Source organism: Parasteatoda tepidariorum, chromosome 1 (assembly GCF_982258835.1).
Source record: "Parasteatoda tepidariorum strain Cologne lab strain chromosome 1, Ptep-v5.0, whole genome shotgun sequence".
Classification (NCBI taxonomy): Eukaryota; Metazoa; Arthropoda; class Arachnida; order Araneae; family Theridiidae; genus Parasteatoda; species Parasteatoda tepidariorum.
This window is the reverse complement of record NC_141755.1, coordinates 3,798,273-3,817,421: the sequence shown is the minus strand read 5'-3', so window position 1 is coordinate 3,817,421 and position 19,149 is coordinate 3,798,273. Positions and strand designations below refer to the sequence as shown.

The 19,149-nt window shown below is 31.6% G+C and overlaps 2 protein-coding genes across 14 annotated transcripts in view; one reads left to right on the top strand and one right to left on the bottom strand.

The window, feature by feature from the left end:
• The first annotated feature begins 48 nt into the window (after positions 1–48).
• Polr1H (RNA polymerase I subunit RpI12) lies at positions 49–14,814 on the top strand. Its single transcript, XM_016054342.5, has 4 exons — positions 49–350; positions 9,607–9,713; positions 10,119–10,231; positions 14,692–14,814. The coding sequence occupies exons 1-4, from the start codon at positions 215–217 to the stop codon at positions 14,714–14,716; spliced, it is 381 nt and encodes a 126-aa protein (XP_015909828.1). The 5' UTR covers positions 49–214; the 3' UTR covers positions 14,717–14,814.
• Positions 14,815–15,376: 562 nt separating this feature from the next.
• Positions 15,377–19,149, bottom strand: part of LOC107441179 (protein grainyhead) — a 72,489-nt gene continuing 68,716 nt past the window's right edge. For all 13 annotated transcript variants that reach the window (XM_043041923.3, XM_043041918.3, XM_043041925.3 and 10 more), the window contains exon 20: positions 15,377–18,350. In XM_043041923.3, the coding sequence (XP_042897857.1) occupies positions 18,230–18,350 (121 nt within the window). In that variant the 3' untranslated portion in view covers positions 15,377–18,229. The remainder of the gene's footprint in view (positions 18,351–19,149) is intronic.

Below are 19,149 nucleotides of genomic sequence, written 5' to 3'. Positions count from 1 at the left end.
ACAATAAATGTCAAAAAATTGAATTAATAATTTAATTCTGTGGTCTTTGGTTGAACAAAAATAAGCAGCGGATATTATTAAAACAAAATTCTATTGTTTAAAATCAAGTATTTTGTCAAACAGTTGGTAATTCTCATATTAAGCACGTCTCATTTAATTCTCATCTTTAAAAAGCACGATTAGGCAAGGTTATTTGGAACATTATTAAATATCCATGGCTAGTTTAAAAAACAAATCAACTTTTGTTGGTGATGCAGAGTTTTGTTTTGAATGTGGAACCATTCTTCCACTACCCGGAAGAGAACCTTTCATTGTTTGTGTTGGATGTGGTTTTAAAAATGACATAAATAGTGAGTACAAGAGATAAAATCATCGTTGTGTTTCGTAAGACAGATATTTATCACAGATGTCAGAACTAAATATGTATAATCATTCAATAATAGGGTACCTGCTTCAAAATAATCGCCAAGTTTTCGAAACTTCTGGACAATGACCTACGAGTAACGAGAAAAACATCACTAAAGGATGACCAACATGAAATGCATAGGGGGATATTCCTGTATCGTGATCTGTCACGCCAAGGTGCCAAATAGATTTTGAACATGCAAATTAAAAAGAAAAAAAATACATGTAGATGTTTGTCCGAGGGGTGGTTACGATTATACCTTTCGAGTTGGTCTCCTTCTGTGTAATTTTTTTTTTATAGTTTTCAGCAGGCCGCTGCCTGGAAGTTGGCGATTATTCTGCCACAGATCATGATACGGAAATATCCCATGCATAACCCGCGCTGCACCTCTACATATATCACATTTTTATTCCGAGTTCCAAAATTCAATTGACACTTTGGCTATCATAGGGGGCGCGAAAAGTATACGCGCATGCAGAATGAATTTTATTTTGTATAAATTATTTTGTATAAATTTATTTAGAAAAAGTACATTTTTGTATCTGATTTCGTAACTTAAAATATCATCTGCACTAAATAATTAGCATATTTGCGGTCACTCCCTTGAACCACTAAGATTGAGTTCTAGAAGAAAATTGTTTTAAAAAAAGGAAAAACTGTTGTTGCCGACTGTTGCAACACAATGTGTAGGTTGCATTGACGCAATGCTGCCCAAAATGCTCAAATCTTACTAACAAGTCTACACTAACAAAGAGGTGAATTTACACCTTGACAGTGATAGAAGAGCATTGTTGAATGGTTTAGAAAAATTCTACCTGGAAAATGCAGATCTCAACTGTCAAAAAAAAAAATTGCTTTTCAACTGCTCACTTTCCATCTGTATTAAAACTTTTACAGAATATACAGGGTGTTTATAAAGTCCCGGACCCATTTTGATGTTTAATAACTCATAAAATAATAAAAATAGATTAAAATTAATAACATAAATGGTTAGATAAACTCAAAAAGTTTCATGACCCTTGTCAATGAACTTCCACGTGTGCCCCCTTTGTCGCACAGAGAATATCAAGTGGATAGTCAATTTCACGCCAGGTAGCGGCAAGCACGTCAGCATCCACAGAGGCTATTGCAGTTGTAATTCTGGCTTTTAGGTTATCAATGTTCGACACGATCCTCATGTAAACATTGTCCTTTATAAATCCCCAAAGTAAAAAGTCCAGCGGCGTTATATCAGGTGATTTGGGTGGCCAAGGAATTGGACCTCCTCGCCCAATCCATCTTCCTAGAAAATGGTCATTTAATGAACTACGAACGATGATACCCCAATGTGGTGGTGCACCATCTTGTTGCAAAAAGACATGTGGCTGAAGCTCTTCTAGTTGTGGAAATACGAAGTTTTCCAACATGTCTAAGTATACGACTGATAAGACCGTCTTTTCTGTAGGCGAGGAGGTCCAATTTCTTGGCCACCCAGATCACCTGATGTAACCAGGGGTGGTGGTTTTCCGGGGCTACCCAGGATTTCCGGGTTTGTAAAGAAAATATTCCGGGTCTCTCAAAAATTACTTTTTGGAATTTTATTGCTTTACGTTCACACATTTTTGTTTTCTTTCTTATCTTTTGCCGGGCGAGAGTTGAAGAACGAGAATGAGTTGGTGGATTGGAATGTTGGAGGGAGCATTTCCTGTCCTGCTGGCTGAGTGTGGTTCTCTGCTCTTGAGGGGGATAAAGATGATACCTCCTATTCACTCCTCCCCCCTCCGCCTAATGATTTCTCGTATTTCTACTCACAGTTGAAACCGAAAGCGGGATTTTTATTGCTCTTTTGGTTAATATACTCAACTCCTTCATCTCAAGTGGCATTACAGGGAAAGGTAGTTCTTTGTTATTTTTGAATGAATTACAATTTTAATCTATGTACAATTATAATCGGACAATTTTATAGGCGTAAGACGATTTAATCTTAAAACATGCATGTGAAGTTTTTTCCTGAAGTATATTCCACACATGAATACCTTCTCAGTAAAGCGAATGTACAAAGAAGGAGGGGTTTCAGTTTGGCAATGAATTAGTTTTCAAGGTCTAGGAATTTGCGCATTGGCTATGCTTTTGAACGGTCAGCCAGTTCTTGGAGTCTTGTCATCATTGCTATAGTGTCCTTACTCTTGAGCGTTATTATTTCGCTCTCTCATTTCTTTTATTTATTTTGTTTTTAACTGTTATTTTTTTTTTTGTTAATTGCTAGCTTGTTTTTGATTGTTATTGGTTGTTAGCCTGTTTTTTTTATTTTATTTTTTTCTGGATATTTTTTTTGCATTTTCTTGTTAGCTTGCGTTTTTATGTGCTCATTAATGATTGCTAGTTTGTTTTTTCTCAGTTATCCTTTGTTAGTTTGTTTTATAACTGTAATTTGTATAGTTTCTTTTAATTGCTAACTTTTTTTCTCTTAGTTATTTTAACCTTAGTTTTTTCCTTTGCAAGTTTCGGCTCGTGTTATGTGAGATTCCTTTTTTTTAAAATTAATATTGAAATTAATTTTTTTTTAAGTATTTTGTAAAAAATGAAATGAATATAGAAAAACCGACGATTTACGTAGTAAGTTTCAATGATCATTTGTCATTTTCGTCACGTTTCGCGTGAAGAGGCTTCTTCATATGTTCTTAATTTAATTTATTTTGCTTAACGACATCCTGCCTGAGATCCGTAGTAGAGTCAAAGCAGCTAATCGATGTTTTTTCGGTCTTAAAAAGTATCTGAAATCTAACTTCATCAGCAGAAAAACAAAGATTCTGATATACAAAAGTTTGATAAGACCCATTCTTACTTACTCTGCTGAGACTTGGACAATGACAGAAAAAGTAAAGCACACTATTTCTGTGTTTGAAAGAAAAATTTTAAGAAGCATATTTGGTGGCCTTAAATGTAACAATATCTGGAGAAGAAGAACTAACTCCGAACTTTACATACTATTTAAAGAACCTGATGTAGTCAAATATATTGCAATTCAGAGAATCAAATGGGCGGGACACCTATCAAGAATAGATAATAACCGCGTTACAAAAAAGATCTTCTGTGCCAGACCATTAGGCACTCGAAAAAGAGGAAGACCTAGACTTAGATAGCTTGACTGCCTCGAAAGTGATTTAAATATTCTAAAAGTCACAAATTGGATGTCTCTGGCCAAGGTAGAAGAGCTTGGAGTTCAACTCTGCGGAAGGCAAGGGCCTATCCTGGGCTGTCAGGCCAATGAAGAAGAAGAATTTTCTTAAAATAAAGCCATTAAAGCCACTTTCTCGACCTGATCATCATTGGCTTTATGTGTTAGTAGTGACAGAGGGCCTGAAATATTTATGGGATGCATTGTTGGTTTTTTATTTTTCATGGATAGATGTGGATGTGCTATATGAAGATCTGTTAACTGAAGTATATCAACGGCGAGAACTACTTTCTCATGAAATAAAATCTATCAAAGAAATCCAAAGTGGCTTGAAACAAAAAACTTTAACCACTGAAGGCAAAGATAGAAAGAGAAGAATAGTTAATTAGATCAAAGATTATTTGAACAGCAGAAAAAAACTCTGTTTCTCATAAAAGTTTATGAGTCAGTTCTACCACATTTTAACTGTTATGTGAAACTTTTCCAGAGAAAAGAATGTCAATTACACGAACTACATGTATAGATGTTCAACCTAACTAAAAAATTTACCTAACAACCTAACTAACTTTTTTCCTAAAGCATGAATTAATTTCGAAGATTGATTCATATTCTGAAATTCTCAAGATTGATGTCACCAACAAAAAAGAAACTATCTTCCTGATAGACTGATATTTACGGGCACACAAGAAGCACATTATTCGGACATGAAAGAAATGAAGGAGGTTTTAAAAACTGCCTATTCTCATTGTGCATTGTATATGTTAAAAAAATTGCCTTTGAACAATTCTCTACTAATTAAATTATCAGCCTGAAATCCTGCCTTAAGAGGAGAAACGACAACCTTTACTACGTTGACGAATTTGGCTGAACTTTTACCTAGTGTTATTGCCAAAGAGGAAGTTTCTATCTTAGATTCAGAGCTAAGAGACTATCAGACAGATAGCACTCTGTCCTGTTGGCAGAGTGATGATTTAATCTCTTTCTGGATTTATGTTATGAAGGTAAAAAATGGAAATAAGCTTAAATATCCTGTACTTTCTAAAATGGTTAAGGCTGTCTTGTCCTGTTTTCATGGACCTTCTGTTGAAAGCGCCTTTAATTATATGGATGATATTGTAACTGAAAGCAGAACATCTCTAAACATTTGAAGCTTAGACTATTCAAACAGTAAAGTATTATTTGAACTCTCTGGGTCAAAGCACGTGTGATGTTTTTGGCAGTGAAGATCCGATGAATGAACCCATACAAGGAAATTTTGGACGAAATCTATTGAGTAGCTGGAGTAGTTATAATCAAATACTCAGTTCAGAGAGTGTTACCTCCAATTTATCGGAATTATCAACTGATCATTCAGAACCGCAGGAGTCTTGCTCTATCAGTAGTAGGGTACAAAATGTTCCGGGCATTGAGGGAAGTCAGATAAAAAGAAAAATGGAACAGGAGAATCAAAATAAAGTGAAACAAACAAAAATAGGATTTTTTTTTAAGAAATGATGGTTAAGTGATGTGTTGTCAATAGTTGGATTTTTTTTATAACCATTTCATTATATTGAAGAACTGATACAAGTTGTATTAAAATTTATGTGTTGTAGAAAATAGGATATTTGTTTTTTTTTTTAAATACTTATATGGAAAAATAAAGATAAATTATGTGCAATTTAAACTGGATTTTTGTGTTAAATCATCTTATTTACTATGTGTTCTTACACATAATTAATAAATAGCTTTATGTGACTGAAATTTCAACACTTAAATAGTTTCGAATTCTTTGGATTAAATTAACGCCAGTCAATAATTTAGGTACATATTCAAATTTTTTTCTTTTTACACGTCATTGTTTTAAATCGTTCTAATTTTAAATAGAAGGTACATTTTCTGACTTTCAGGGTTTCTTTGCTTTTCATCTTACATTTTGACTTCTTTCTTTGGGGATTTATAAAGGACAATGTTTACAGGAGGATAGTGTTGAACATTGATGACCTAAAAGCCAGAATTGCAACCGCAATAGACTCTGTGGATGCTGACATGCTTGCCGCCACCTGGCGTGAAGTTGACTATCGACTTGATATTCTCCGTGCGACGAAGGGGACACACGTGGAAGTTCATTGACAAGGGTCATGAAACTTTTTAAGTCTATCTAACCATTTATGTTATTAATTTTAATCTATCTTTATTATTTTATGAGTTATTAAACATAAAAATAGGTCCGGGACCCATAATATAATTTTTAAGAAATAATATTTTTATAAGGAAATGATTAATTATATAGAAAACATTAAACCTGGCTCGCCAGATGATCACCCGCTATTTGTAAAAAGCAAATTATTTTGGTGGAATTATCTTGGTGTAAACAGGTTCTATTATTTTGAATCAAAAGTTTTCAATTTGCTTAAAAAATTTCTAACCCTGTGGCAGAATTTTTTCAAGTTTTCTGCGACATACCTCTCTAATACTAATATCTTTCTGCAAGATACTTATAAAAATAACAATTGTATACATGTTACTAATTTAAAGTAACAGAAGCAGGGCTGATTGTGCTCCGGAAAAAATCCTGATTTCCGGATTTTTCGCTAACTGTGATCCGGAAGTTTCCGGAGATCGAAAGTCCAGACGTTTCAAAAAATCATTGTTCACTTAAGTTTCCGGAAATCAAATTTTTAAAGGTGGAACTTAAAAACACAGTTTATTTAATTTGTATGTAAGGGAGAGCCACAGAGATAATTTATAAGCTTATATTCATGATTAATATTCATTTTTTATCACTAAATAGTTGTTATAATCATTAACTCAAAAAAAAAGGCATATTTGTAAATTTTAATTACTTCTCCAGGTTATCATAGGTATGTGTAAATGGTATAAGTATGAGTAAAATTTTAAATATATTTTTAGTAAACTAAGAAATATTGAGAAAAAGGAAAAAAAAAAAACCTTGTTTAAATATTTTTCTAATTTTTCAATTTAAACTGTTTCTTTTTTGTTTTTTTTTTTTCAAATTCAGGAAATTTTCCGGAATTTTGACTTGAACTCACAATCACCCCTGCAGAAGCATCAACTTCAACAAAAAAAATTATTGGATCAAATAAATTAATTTTTTTTAAATTGAATATGTAATATATTTTTACTCTAATATTTTGGGCCATATTCTCGCTTTTAGTTGGGGAATAACATACTAATTATTTACTTTTTTGCATTTTGTAATTCGTTATCTCAATAAAAAAAAATTAGAAATCCTTGGAATGGCTAAAATAAAGTGGGGTTCATCCCAAAGTGTCCTTGCTTCCATATTTACTTCTTACATTAAACCAGTATTAGACTATGGTTCAGAAATCCTTGTTACTGCCTCGGACAGTGTGATATCAAAACTCGATTTGGTTCAAAATAAAGCACTAAGACTCATCACTGGTTCTGCGATTTCAACTCCTATTCCTGCCATGCAGCTACAGGCAGAAATTTATAATTTATCTGACAGACGAACTTATGCTGCCCTCTCTCTTGGTGAAAGATTGTTGAGAAAGGAGCATTTTTGGCCGTATTACATTCTTCCTCAAACTAGACTTAAATCTTTAAAAAAAAAAAAAATTTGAGTACCGGAGACTTGCAGAGATCTTTGAGGTCTCCAACTCCAAACTTTGCATCTATAGGCCGTCTGTTTTTACAGGCCTTCTGAGATATGCCACTGCTAGATTTGACTTGGTACAGCCTGTCCGGCAATCGGACTTCCACCATACTGAGATGTATCCTATTACTCTGGCCACTATGCACGAGAGATACCCTTGTCAGGAATGGCTGCAGGTTTTTACTGATGGATCCGCCACTCTTTCAACTGGTAGAGCTGGAGCCGGTGCTTACTCCAAATATTTCAGCCTTAGAGAACCTCTTGACACTTGGGCAGATAATTTTGATGAAGAAATGTTTGCAATCCTTATGGCTATTATAGCTATTGGTGAACCATCTGAACAAAACATTGTTATCTTTGTCGATTCTCAGGCTGCAATCCAGACTATTCCTGAATATAATTTATACCCCTCTGACATTGAATCTGAGTGTAAACAATGCATCGACTCTCTTCTTTGTTCCGGAAGAGAGGTAGTCCTCCAGTGGATCCCTGGCCATTGTTGCATCGACGGAAATAAATGGGCTGGCATGTTAGCTAGAGAGGCATTGCATCCACTTTCTCATCCAGTTCCTCTTAGAAATACAAGGTGGCTTCTTAAGAGCAAATTCAGACACAGCAATATCTGCTCTTAGGAACTTAGCTGATGGAAAATACTGGGCTAGCCTTCTTGGTGGCCAGCAGCGGTTTCATCTTTCCCTCCTTCCCAGGGCCAAGAGAGTTGCTTGTCTTAGAATAATTACTGGACATGACTAGTTGCAGGCCCGTCTACAGTAGAGCGCCGATTATCCGAACGTCCAATTATCCGAACCATGCCCAAGTTCGCTTTTTTTTAAAGTTTAGCATGCTTTTTGACTTATCGACAATTTTTCTAAATTTAGTAGAATAAATAATTTCCACTACATCTGAAGACCATATTTGATTTACAACTTTTTTTAGCAGCTTTCTTATAGTAGCCAATACATACGTGTATTGTTATACAGTTAAACCTACATACTCTTTTAGCCCTCTTCAACTGAAAATTATCTTCCAAGAATGCGAGCTTCAATTTGACAGTCTACAATGGTTTGAAATGAGGAAGGAGTTTATGAATAGATATGTGCTGAAGTTCTACAATTGCGAGATGGGTACTTGTCACTTATGGTTAATGATTAGTGATTACAGTGCTTGGAATCTTAAATCTTGAAATAAAATTCTTAAAAAAAAAATAAACGAAACTGAAGTTTCTGAACAAGTAGATCTTCCCGATTAAAAGATGCCAAGTTATACAGCAGAAGAAATAGAACACTGGTGTCGAGACACTGAAAACAACCCAGAATTTCAAATTTTAAATGATGATGAAATTGTTGCTGAAATTTTGAATGAAAATCGGAATTCCACAGACGAAGAGGAAGAAGTAGGTGATCAAATTCAAGATAGTGGACCTTCTCATTTAGAAGCAAGCAATTCATTAGATATTGCAATGACTTGGCTGAAATGTCAAAATGATGTTGATCTAGTTCAGTTGATCTAAAAAGAATAAGAGATATGGCTGCTCGAAAAAGACCATCTTTATTGAAACAAAAGCCTTTGCTGGATTTCTTTTGCAATGAAAAATGTGATAAAATCTGTAATTGATAAAAAAAAATTTAAAAAGCTGAAATATGATATAAATAATTTAAAATGAAAAAAAAAAGTTTTAAAAAAATTAATTAAAAATATTTACAAAATGAAAAAAAAAAAACTTTTAAGCATGCCAGAGCTATTTCGGATAGTACTGCCAGTCCTAAGAATAAAAAAAGTTTGAAGGGAAGTTAGTGCATAAATAATAATCATTTAAACTAGATTTTCAACATCTTTCTAATTATCCGAACCACGTTCGGTCCCGAGCAGTTCGGATAATCGGCGCTCTACTGTATTTAAAATTAACTTGGTCAATTCACCTCTTTGTGTGCTCTGTAACACTTCGCCTATGACTGGCGAGCGTCTATTTAATTGGACCTCTCTTCTTGACATTCGCTCCTGTGACGACTTTCGTTCCCTCTCGCCTTCTGGAGCTACTTCACTATTGTATTGGACTGCAAGACGCCTTAAGTCTGAGAAAACGATGGTGGGCGTAATTTTTTAAAAAAATAATAATAAATTAGCACATTTGTAATCAATTTCTTAAACCATTAAAATTGGCTTGAAAATTGAATCATGAGAACAAAAATGATTTAGATGTTATATTTGTTTAGAGTCATTTGATAAGATGAATTTTTGCAATGATATACTTATCTACCAAGTACAAACTATTAAAAGTGAGAACTAATGGCATCTGATTAAAGATGCAGGTCATCAAAACTGGTGGTTAATCAACTGGTTGCATTTATTTTGGGAAATTTTTCTGTTTTTATAAATTTCTTTTTCTGATAAATTTTTTCTCTTATTTATTTGTATTTTTTATTTCAGTTTTCAATGGCATTACCGTTGAATATGAAACAAAATATAATAGTAAAAATAGCTTCAAAAGGAGAAAAGAAAATGAAAAGAATGCCGATTCAGCTACAGGCCCCATGGTACATTTTTATGTAGTTCAATTTCATTATCTCTTTCGTTTGTAGATTGTGCTTTAGACAGTGCTCTGTATATATTGATATGCTTTTAGGAAAATTTAAAATTAGCATAAAAAAAACTCAGGGAACACCAGGGAAAAGAAATTTTTTTGTTAATTTAGAAAAAAAAGAAGAGGTCTTAAACCTGGAAAAATTAAAATTTCAGGACCTCTTAAAATATTTTTTTTTAAAAAAAAGTCATAATTTATTAATTTATACCAAAAATTGTTAATTGTTTTCAGTGTATATATATATTTTTTAACAATATCATAGATTTTTAGTTTGTCTTTGTAAATTTAGTTTTTTATATTTTTTTGTAACTTTTATATTTTTTGTTTTCAAATAAATATTTTGTGTTGATTTGTTTAGGTTCAGGATAGAGTATGTTCTAAATGTGGCAATCAGGGTATGAGTTATGCCACACTCCAGACTCGTTCTGCAGATGAAGGGCAGACAGTATTCTATTCTTGTCCTAACTGTCAGTAAGTAAATCATGATATACTACTAAAAATTATACTAACTTCTTTATATTAATTAACTGTGAATTATTGAAAGAGTATTTTTGTTACTGCTTAATTTTTATAACCAAAATTATGGTTTACTTTTATACATATAAATTGTTTTAACTATGCTTTTCTATTTTATAGCTTGTAATAAATTTCTTTGCGAACTCATTCTTGTTTTTACAATGACTTTTTTCACACACTTGTTGTTTTATTTACGTCTTATTGTATTTTAATCTTTTTGTGACACTGTGCTTACTGAATAATGTTGTTTCAAACGTTAGATTTCCAGTTGGCAATTTTCATTATGATTAGATCTTTTGTTGCATCATCTAACCATCCCTTTTTTTTTCTCCTTTTGAGTTCATTGGTTTCTAATATAATATTTTTCTCAGTCCCATATTTTCATTCATTATTACTGTATGGATTTTATGAATCATTTAATGTTTTTTGTTTATTTTGTTGATCAAGTTGTCCTTGGTTTTAAATTCTCTACTGCAAATTAATTATTAGTATTGACCTAAAAAATTTTCTTCAACTTTTTGGATATAGCGTAGCTATACTCATACACAGGGGCGTACGCAAGGGGGGGGGGGTTTAGAGGTTTAAACCCCCCCCCCCTTGAGCTCAGACAAAGTGAATTTAAAAAATAATACAGACAAAAATAAAAATTTTTGTTGAAATTATGCGGGTTTTTTTTTTTAAGACTATATATTTTTATTTGCCTTACGCCTACTTTTTTTTTCTCACGGTATTTCTCAGAATACTGATAAAACATTTACTATAATAGGGTTGTATTTTTGAAACCAAATTCACGTGATACTGTTACGGGCGAGAACGATCACTGGTTCCTTTCTGACGTGCCAGTCGCGATAGTTTTCAAGACTGGCTGGCATTCGTGAGGTCTGGAATCCTAGACGTTCTGTCGTCTTTGAGACAATTCGAGAATTTTGTAGATGCGGTTAAAAAAAATTATATGAAAGGGGGTTACATTTATTTTCGATTTTAGTCAGACTAAGAGTTATCTCTGCCGCTTGTCCTTCGGAGCTTGTTTCTAAATCTGTTTTGTTTTGGAGACTCTGTGCTCGTTGAAGTTATTCATTCCAGCTCGAAACTTTGAGATCGTAGCTTAGTGGATATTTCTGTGCCAATATTATATATGTATATATTTTTGCTGTTCTTGGATCTTTAGGATGTCTAAACGCAAGAATTTAACAATTTTTAATTACTTTGAGAAAAAATCACGACCTGAAATTAGTGAGGTGACAGCATCTAGTACCAATGTAAGTTTTTCTGTTGAACAGAAATGTGATACTTCCGTTGAAGGAAACGTTTCTAGCGTAACAGAATCTGATGAATGTGAAAGCGGCCCTCAAAGTGTTACTTCACACCAATATGACATTGGACTTTTTTCAGAAGATAATACATGCGAGGATAAAAAACTGAATATACTTAAAAATGTTTGGGAACCCAATCCAGCATTTGTTTTTCCTGAAAAAGGAAAAAGAAAATTGAAATTTCAGTACAAATGGCTTTATCGCTGAAAATGGCTTGCATATTCAGAGGTTAAGGGTGGTGCTTTTTGCAAATTTTGTGTACTTTTCGCCCCAAGTGGTGCCGGTTCTGGAAAGCAACCTTTAGGCCAACTGTGCAATGTAAAATTTGACAACTGGAAAAATGCTGTAGAGCGATTTTCTGAACACGAGAAATGTCTTTATCACAAAAAATCGATCGAAATTGCTGGGACATAAAACGATATTTTATTTGGAAAGATGAAACCTGTGGATGAACAAGTTGACAGTGCAGCAAGCAGAAGAAAATAGAAAAAACATTACTCCAATCATTGAAACCATCCTATTTTGTGGAAATCAAGGTCTCGCTCTAAGAGGACATAAGGATTCGGGAATAATTGCTGAACAACCAGGTGAAGAGAACGACAGAAATTTTCGAGCATTGCTTCGTTTCCGGAGTAAGAATGATTCGACTCTTAAGAACATTTTAGAGTCAAGCAGAAAAAATGCTCAGTATGCCAGCCCTCGATTTCAGAACGAAGTTATTGAGGTTTGCAATATTTTAATCTTGCAAAAACTAGTCAGCAAGATTAATGATGCAACTTGCTTTTCCATTCTTGCAGATGAAACAACTGATATTGCAGGTATAGAGCAATTATCGTTATGCGTTCGATATGTTGATAAAGAAAATTTTAACATCACCGAACAGTTTTTGCAATTCATTCCGGCGCATGACTTAACCGGAAAAGCAATAGCAACAACAATATTAGACCAATTACAGTCTATGAAAGTTGATATAAAAAAGTTACGTGGACAGGGGTACGATGGTGTTGCATCAATGAGTGGAAAAATTAATGGTGTACAAGCCCACGTAAGAAGTATTGTCCCATCAGCACTCTATGTACATTGCTCTGCTCATAGCCTCAATTTGGCTGTATCAAATGCATGCGAAATAACTGGCATTAGAAATTGCTTAGGGACAATTAAAACATTATACGACTTTTTAAATACGCCAAAAAGACAGTATGTTCTATCTTCAGCAATAGAGGAGATGGAAACCAGCTCTAAGAGAGAGAAAATTAAACAGCTATGTGCAACCCGTTGGATGGAAAGATACGACTCAGTAACCGCTGTGGTGGAACTTTTCGAGCCTATCGCCAAAACACTACAAAAAATATCAGAATGGAAGGATAAGGAATCAGCTACCCATGCTAATTCTTTACTGTGCACAGTATCTAATTGCCAGTTCGTAATATCTCTTTTGTGCATTTACAAAGTTTTCACCATAACAATCCATCTCTGTAGATACCTACAAAAACAAGCATAGATTTGATAGAGGCAGTGAGTCTTGCAGAAGATGTCATTAAAGATCTAAAATTAATGCGTGAAAATGACACTGAAACATTCTCTGAAATATTCAGCTCTTCTTCTCTTATGCTAACAAGCATTGGATCTTCCACTTCCATGCAAATCCCTAGAATAACAGGAAGACAGAAAAATCACGATAATTTTCCCTCATCGACACCGGAAACATATTTCAGAGTTAGTGTTTTTATTCCATTTATAGAAAATTTTATAACACAATTAAACTTAAGATTTGTATCGCATCGTGATATTTTGAAAGGATTTCAGTGTCTTCTACCTGCCGATCCTTTCATTTGCCAACCTTCAAACATAAAGGCTTTTGAAGCATTAGTGGAATTTTACGCTGGAGATTTGGATACCTGGAAAGAAAGCCTTAAGTCTGAACTAAAACTCTGGTATAAAAGATTAAAAAGGATTAGTGAAGATGGAGGTAGTGTTTCAAAAACTGCGGCGGATGCTCTTGGAATGTGCAATAAAGATATAACACCAAACATTTTCAAACTCCTAGAAATATTGGTCGTTCTACCTGCTTCAACGAGTGCAAACGAAAGATCCTTTTCGTCTTTGCGCCGTTTGAAGACTTATTTACGCAACTCAACGGGAAATAATAGAATGAATGGATTGGCGCTCTTAAGCATTCATAGAAAATTTACCCCTGCTGTCGAAGACATTTTAAACGAACTTGCAAAAAAACCCCGTCGTTTGGATATTACAGTATAAATCAATAAATTTTTAGCGTGTTTGTATACTGGTTTAATTCCCTATTTGTTGGTAAGTCATTTTTTAGTTAAATTCATCGGTTTCTATTCATTGGTTTAAATTATTGGTTTCTCGTCTGAAGTTAAAGATTAAAAAGAAGTATGTAGTCGATTCCATTCTTAATGTCATAAATATTTAGAAAGAAAAAAAAAATTAAATATTGATTAAATGAAGTTCAAATTTTAACGGTAAATTATAAAGGATTACATTTAAGCAAAAAAGAAAGATTTACTTTACATAAAGACTTGAGATACATTCTTTTTTTTCTTTCTAAAGTCCTCTTTTGTTTATTCTTGCATCATGCAGGTACGAAGTATAAAATAAAATTAAGCAGAGATACAAAATGAATCAAGGATTTTCCATCAGAAGCTTCTGCTATCGACTTGCAGAAGTAAAAAAAAAATTATTTTCTGCGTTTGGCTAAGTGAGACAAAATGTTATTTAAAAATAGAATGTGATATATTTATTTTGTCGTTACTAGCATTTTCCCTCTGTAATGTGGTATTATATTTTTTAATTGAAAGAAAATATACAATATAATGTATAAATTATTAATATTTTGTGGTTCACTGTATATTTTGACTACAGCAGCCCTGTACATACTACAATATTAGAGTAGAATTTTTTTAAAAATATGTCTGGAAAAGTCAGTGAATTTTGTTCCATTGGAGCAGCAACGCTGATTATAGTGTGCTTAAGATGTGTTTAGTTTAAGTAATAGTTGAAATAAAATGACATAAATTTTATTTTGTATGTGTTCAAATTGTTTTTATCCAACTATTAATTAAATGAACCTTTTTTTAGGCATCAAGAATTGGAAAATTCATGATATGTTTTTCATGATGAAAAATTTCAAGTTATTTTACAAAATGTACAGTTTCTTTATTGTCTGATACAATAAATTAAGATTTGTAGTGAATTAAATAATTTTTTCTAATGTTCTTTTTATAATGAAATCATTAAACTTTTTTAGAAAGTAACTGTGGTATTCCGATTTTGCATTGCTGTAAAACTCAGCATACTCTCATAGTTTTTAATATTTCTAAGAATAGAAGTTATCAAGTTTTTTTTTTTTTTTTTTTTGTTCAAAAACATTAAAATGATAGGAAACATGTTAAATGTCCTGTATTAACCAGTCGCTAGTGGCGTAACGGCATGTGATGAAAATTATAAGTAGGAAATGGAAATATTTATATCATAGAAATTACCAATTTCACTCCTTTAAAAATTCCTATATTTACCATAATTCGATTCTTGATAGATTTAAATATAGTTGTAAATTATGGTAATTTCTGAAATTGGTATGGTTTTTAAAATTTTACTCTGGGAAAAATCTCCTTATCTGAGGAAGCTCCCTTTTATACTTCTGGATGTTTTGAATGTTTATGAATTAGGAGAATGAATTTAGAATTAGAACAAAAAATATTAGAAATTAAATAAAAATTTTTGTTTTGTTCTATGTTCAGGGTGATAGTTAAAAATAGTACTATAAAACAAAAAAAATTTATTATAAAATGTTATGTACAGTGAATCAAAAATATTTTGTACACTATTAACCATATCCCAGCTATTTACATGTGTGTAATTACAGTATAAAAATCCTGTAGAAATAAAATTCGAATCAGTTGACATGCAGTTTAGCTGCCATTTACATCAGACAAATGAGATTAAGTAGTTAACAAGCTATTTATGAAACAATATAACAAACATTGTGCGATTTAAATAGCCACAAAAAATATTGACATGCATCCATAACTTTAAAATGATAAATTACTGGAAGACCTTGTAATTCAACAATGCACATTTTAATATTACAACAACCGTAAGTATAAAAATCAAAAAGGCAAAAGAACTAATATTGAATATTCATTAATAGGTAGCACTATATAACAGAAGTTTTTTAAATAATGGTAAAACTAGAGCCAAAAATTTTGATTTACAGCTCACAAATAAAATATTGCAACACATCTAACCCCCATGCATCTAACAGAGCTGGAAGCTGAGTTTATATAACAAAGGATGGTTCTGATATATTGATTTAAAAAAGTTTGTCCTATCCTAAAAAGTGATAAAATCTGATAATCCATTTTGGGACTGTTAAGAACAGTGATGCATTTTATTTAATTATTTTGAAGAAAAAAAAAAATACTGATTTGAATTAAGAAAACAAATCTAAGTGATACAAATGTTTCCTATAAATTTGATCTCAAATTTATCTTTGTATAACAGTATTCAAATATTTCCATGGAGAAATTAAATAAGGCTTATTTATGTTTTTTTACATTTAACTTATATCCTGAACAAATATTGAAATTAGCAAAAGCTAGATTTAGTTGTAAAATTAAGCTCAAAATCAGCTTAAATTGCACTATTTGCCTTTATTTTCTACACATAGTTTGTATGCATTTTATTTTATTATTTTTTTAATGACTTGGAAACTGTACATAAAGGGTAAAATCTTACAAAACATATTCAAAAGAATTGGATTTTTGTTATATATTTTCCCAATATCTAAATCATATTTTATATACAAAATATTTGATTGATTGCTCTACACAAAATCAAAATGTCAATGAAATAAAACTTTATACACTTTATGTATTGCATAAGAGGAATTGCACAGTTACAATTCAAAACATGAAATAATCTTTTCAAAATGGCATACTCTCTGTCTCAATGCCATTCTACAAATACACACTGTTGCACAAATTCTAAACACAAAACATTGAAAATATCTTTATATGCCAGCAATGAAAATGTTTTAATAGGCAGATTATCTTTCTTCATTACTATATGAATAAAACCACACTAAGCAATGACTAAGCACTTTGAAGTTTGGCACTTTTATAACAAATACTAAAATTGTTACCAACATGAATCACTGCTTAATAAGTAATTTTAGTTTGGACAAGAGCTGTATAAAAATATAATATTTTCAATATTTATTTAGAGCGCTAAAATATTTTATCAAAAACATTTTTAACAGAAATGTAAAGGTTCTTAAATACTATTTTCATATATTTTACAATTAAACTACTTGATATAACATAAAAATGATGAAGTTTAGAGGAAGTATAGCCTTCAGTAATTAGTGTACACAGTTTTTTAGACTTTTAATCAAACTTTTTTTGCCTGCTAAGCTTAGATTAATAGTTTTAGATAATTCAATTTTAATAATAAGATCTTGAAATAAATATTTATATAGCTGTCAATGTGAAATCAGAATTATGTGGAACAAGAAAAAAATCAGATTTTAGAAAATATGAATTTCATAATAACTATTGATTAATAAACTAAATATTTTAGAAATAGGGAATTTTTGGATTTTTATACTTAACAAAATAAAAAAAAACTTTATAACACTAAATACTATGTTGGTAAACATTTAAATTTAATGCTATATTTCCTTTTTATGATTGCCATTAAATAAACTTGAATTCAGAATCTTTTTGTTACCATACATTTGAACTTCTAACTTTGAATAGTAATAGATAGAATTGTTGAACAGATAGTCATAGATTTTTCTAATTTAAAAATTGAGAATTAAAAACTGAATATTTTTAATTCTTTAATTACAAACAGAATGTTTTCTGTTCGACTGAATTGAAGCTTGCTTCTTTATTTAACAGCAATACTTACAACACTGAATCAAGCAATTAAGTGTGAATTTTTTATTTTATTTTGTTATATTTTCTTAGGGATCCCAAATTTAAGAATTTTTCTAAAATATACAGAAACCCAGAGAGCTCTTGATTAAAGCTTTGAAGAACAACTGCAGTTAATTTTGACCGCTGTATTCATGCTGATAAAGATCTTAAAATAAGTGTACATAGTTGTAATATTTCCCCCATATATATTTATAGTTTTATGTTTCTGTAATAATATTTATACACCAGCTGTTACTTCATGTCAAAAGGTAACATTTTATAAATTGCTAAATATACTGCCTATTTGAATAATAAAATAGCTTATATGCTGGGAGCTGTATTCATGGCAAGGAAAGATGAACTTTATCTTTAAAAAAAACTATACAAATAATAACGAAATAAAGCAATATTCACCATGCATTGCTTTATATAACTGACAGTATATATGCAAAGTGTTTGTTCACAAATAAGTTTTAATACAAAAAGTATTCTGATACAGACAAGATATGAGCAAAATGAGTATTTAGAGAGATGAATATTTTAAGACAAATATTCCCAACGATTGTAAAAGTATAAAAATGTAAAATAGTTTAAAAAAAGTGTTTAAAAAAATATGCTGAATATCAGCATAATAATTCTTAAAGTTCTTAAAAATTTTGCTTCAAAGCAAACATTATAATTTTTTTCTTCCCTCGCTACAGCTCTGTAAATGTAATATCATATTTATTCTCATTTTCTGCTTTAATGACGTCGATAACAAATGTGTCTTCATTGCAATAAAGGCGAACCATATCATCGTCCATCATAACTGTGATTCTGAAATTTAGAAATGAATCAAATTATGTTATGTAAATCAGTTTTAAAATAGAGAAGAAGAATGTAAACGTTGGTTATGTGTGCCTCTCATTTTATTCAAACGAACAAAAATCAGACTTCCTGTTTTCAGGGACCTATCACATTCAACAAATGACGAAACAAAGCTCGTTCTAAGTGCTTTTTTTATTAATTTATTTTATAACCCATTTTTGGATTGGCGGCTATCAATGTTCCACTCCGTAGTCTTGTAATTTTAAACATGACCCAGAAGACTAACTCCTGAATTAGGCTTTAGGATAAACTAACCTTCTTGGAGGACTTTTCGATATGGAACTAACCTGTGTTTGCATTTCATGAAAAGATAAAACCATGTAAAGCTCCCAGTGTTAGATTGTAAGGGATTGTAACCCATAATCAATCTACCACTGTAGATATTTTTACATCAGCACTCTTCACGCTCTCGAGGAAGATATATATCTGCCTGTTATTAGTTGTTTTAGTATAGCATATCTATATTGCCCTGATTTTTTTTTTATAGAAGTCTTATTTATATTTTGTTTTTAGCAAACACAGTTTATCACAAAATATGGAAATGCAGTCATTCAACTGTGACTTTCACCAAGAAAAATTAAAAATATGAGAAAAAAGCTCTTGCCCTTCTTATTTAGTATTCATAAATATTACACTAGTTGAAGTTATAAATGATATGTTAAATAAATGAAAAATCCTTCATTATTACATGCATATATAATACAATCTGAGATAAATAACAAGATACGATTTAATTTCTTTCCAAGCT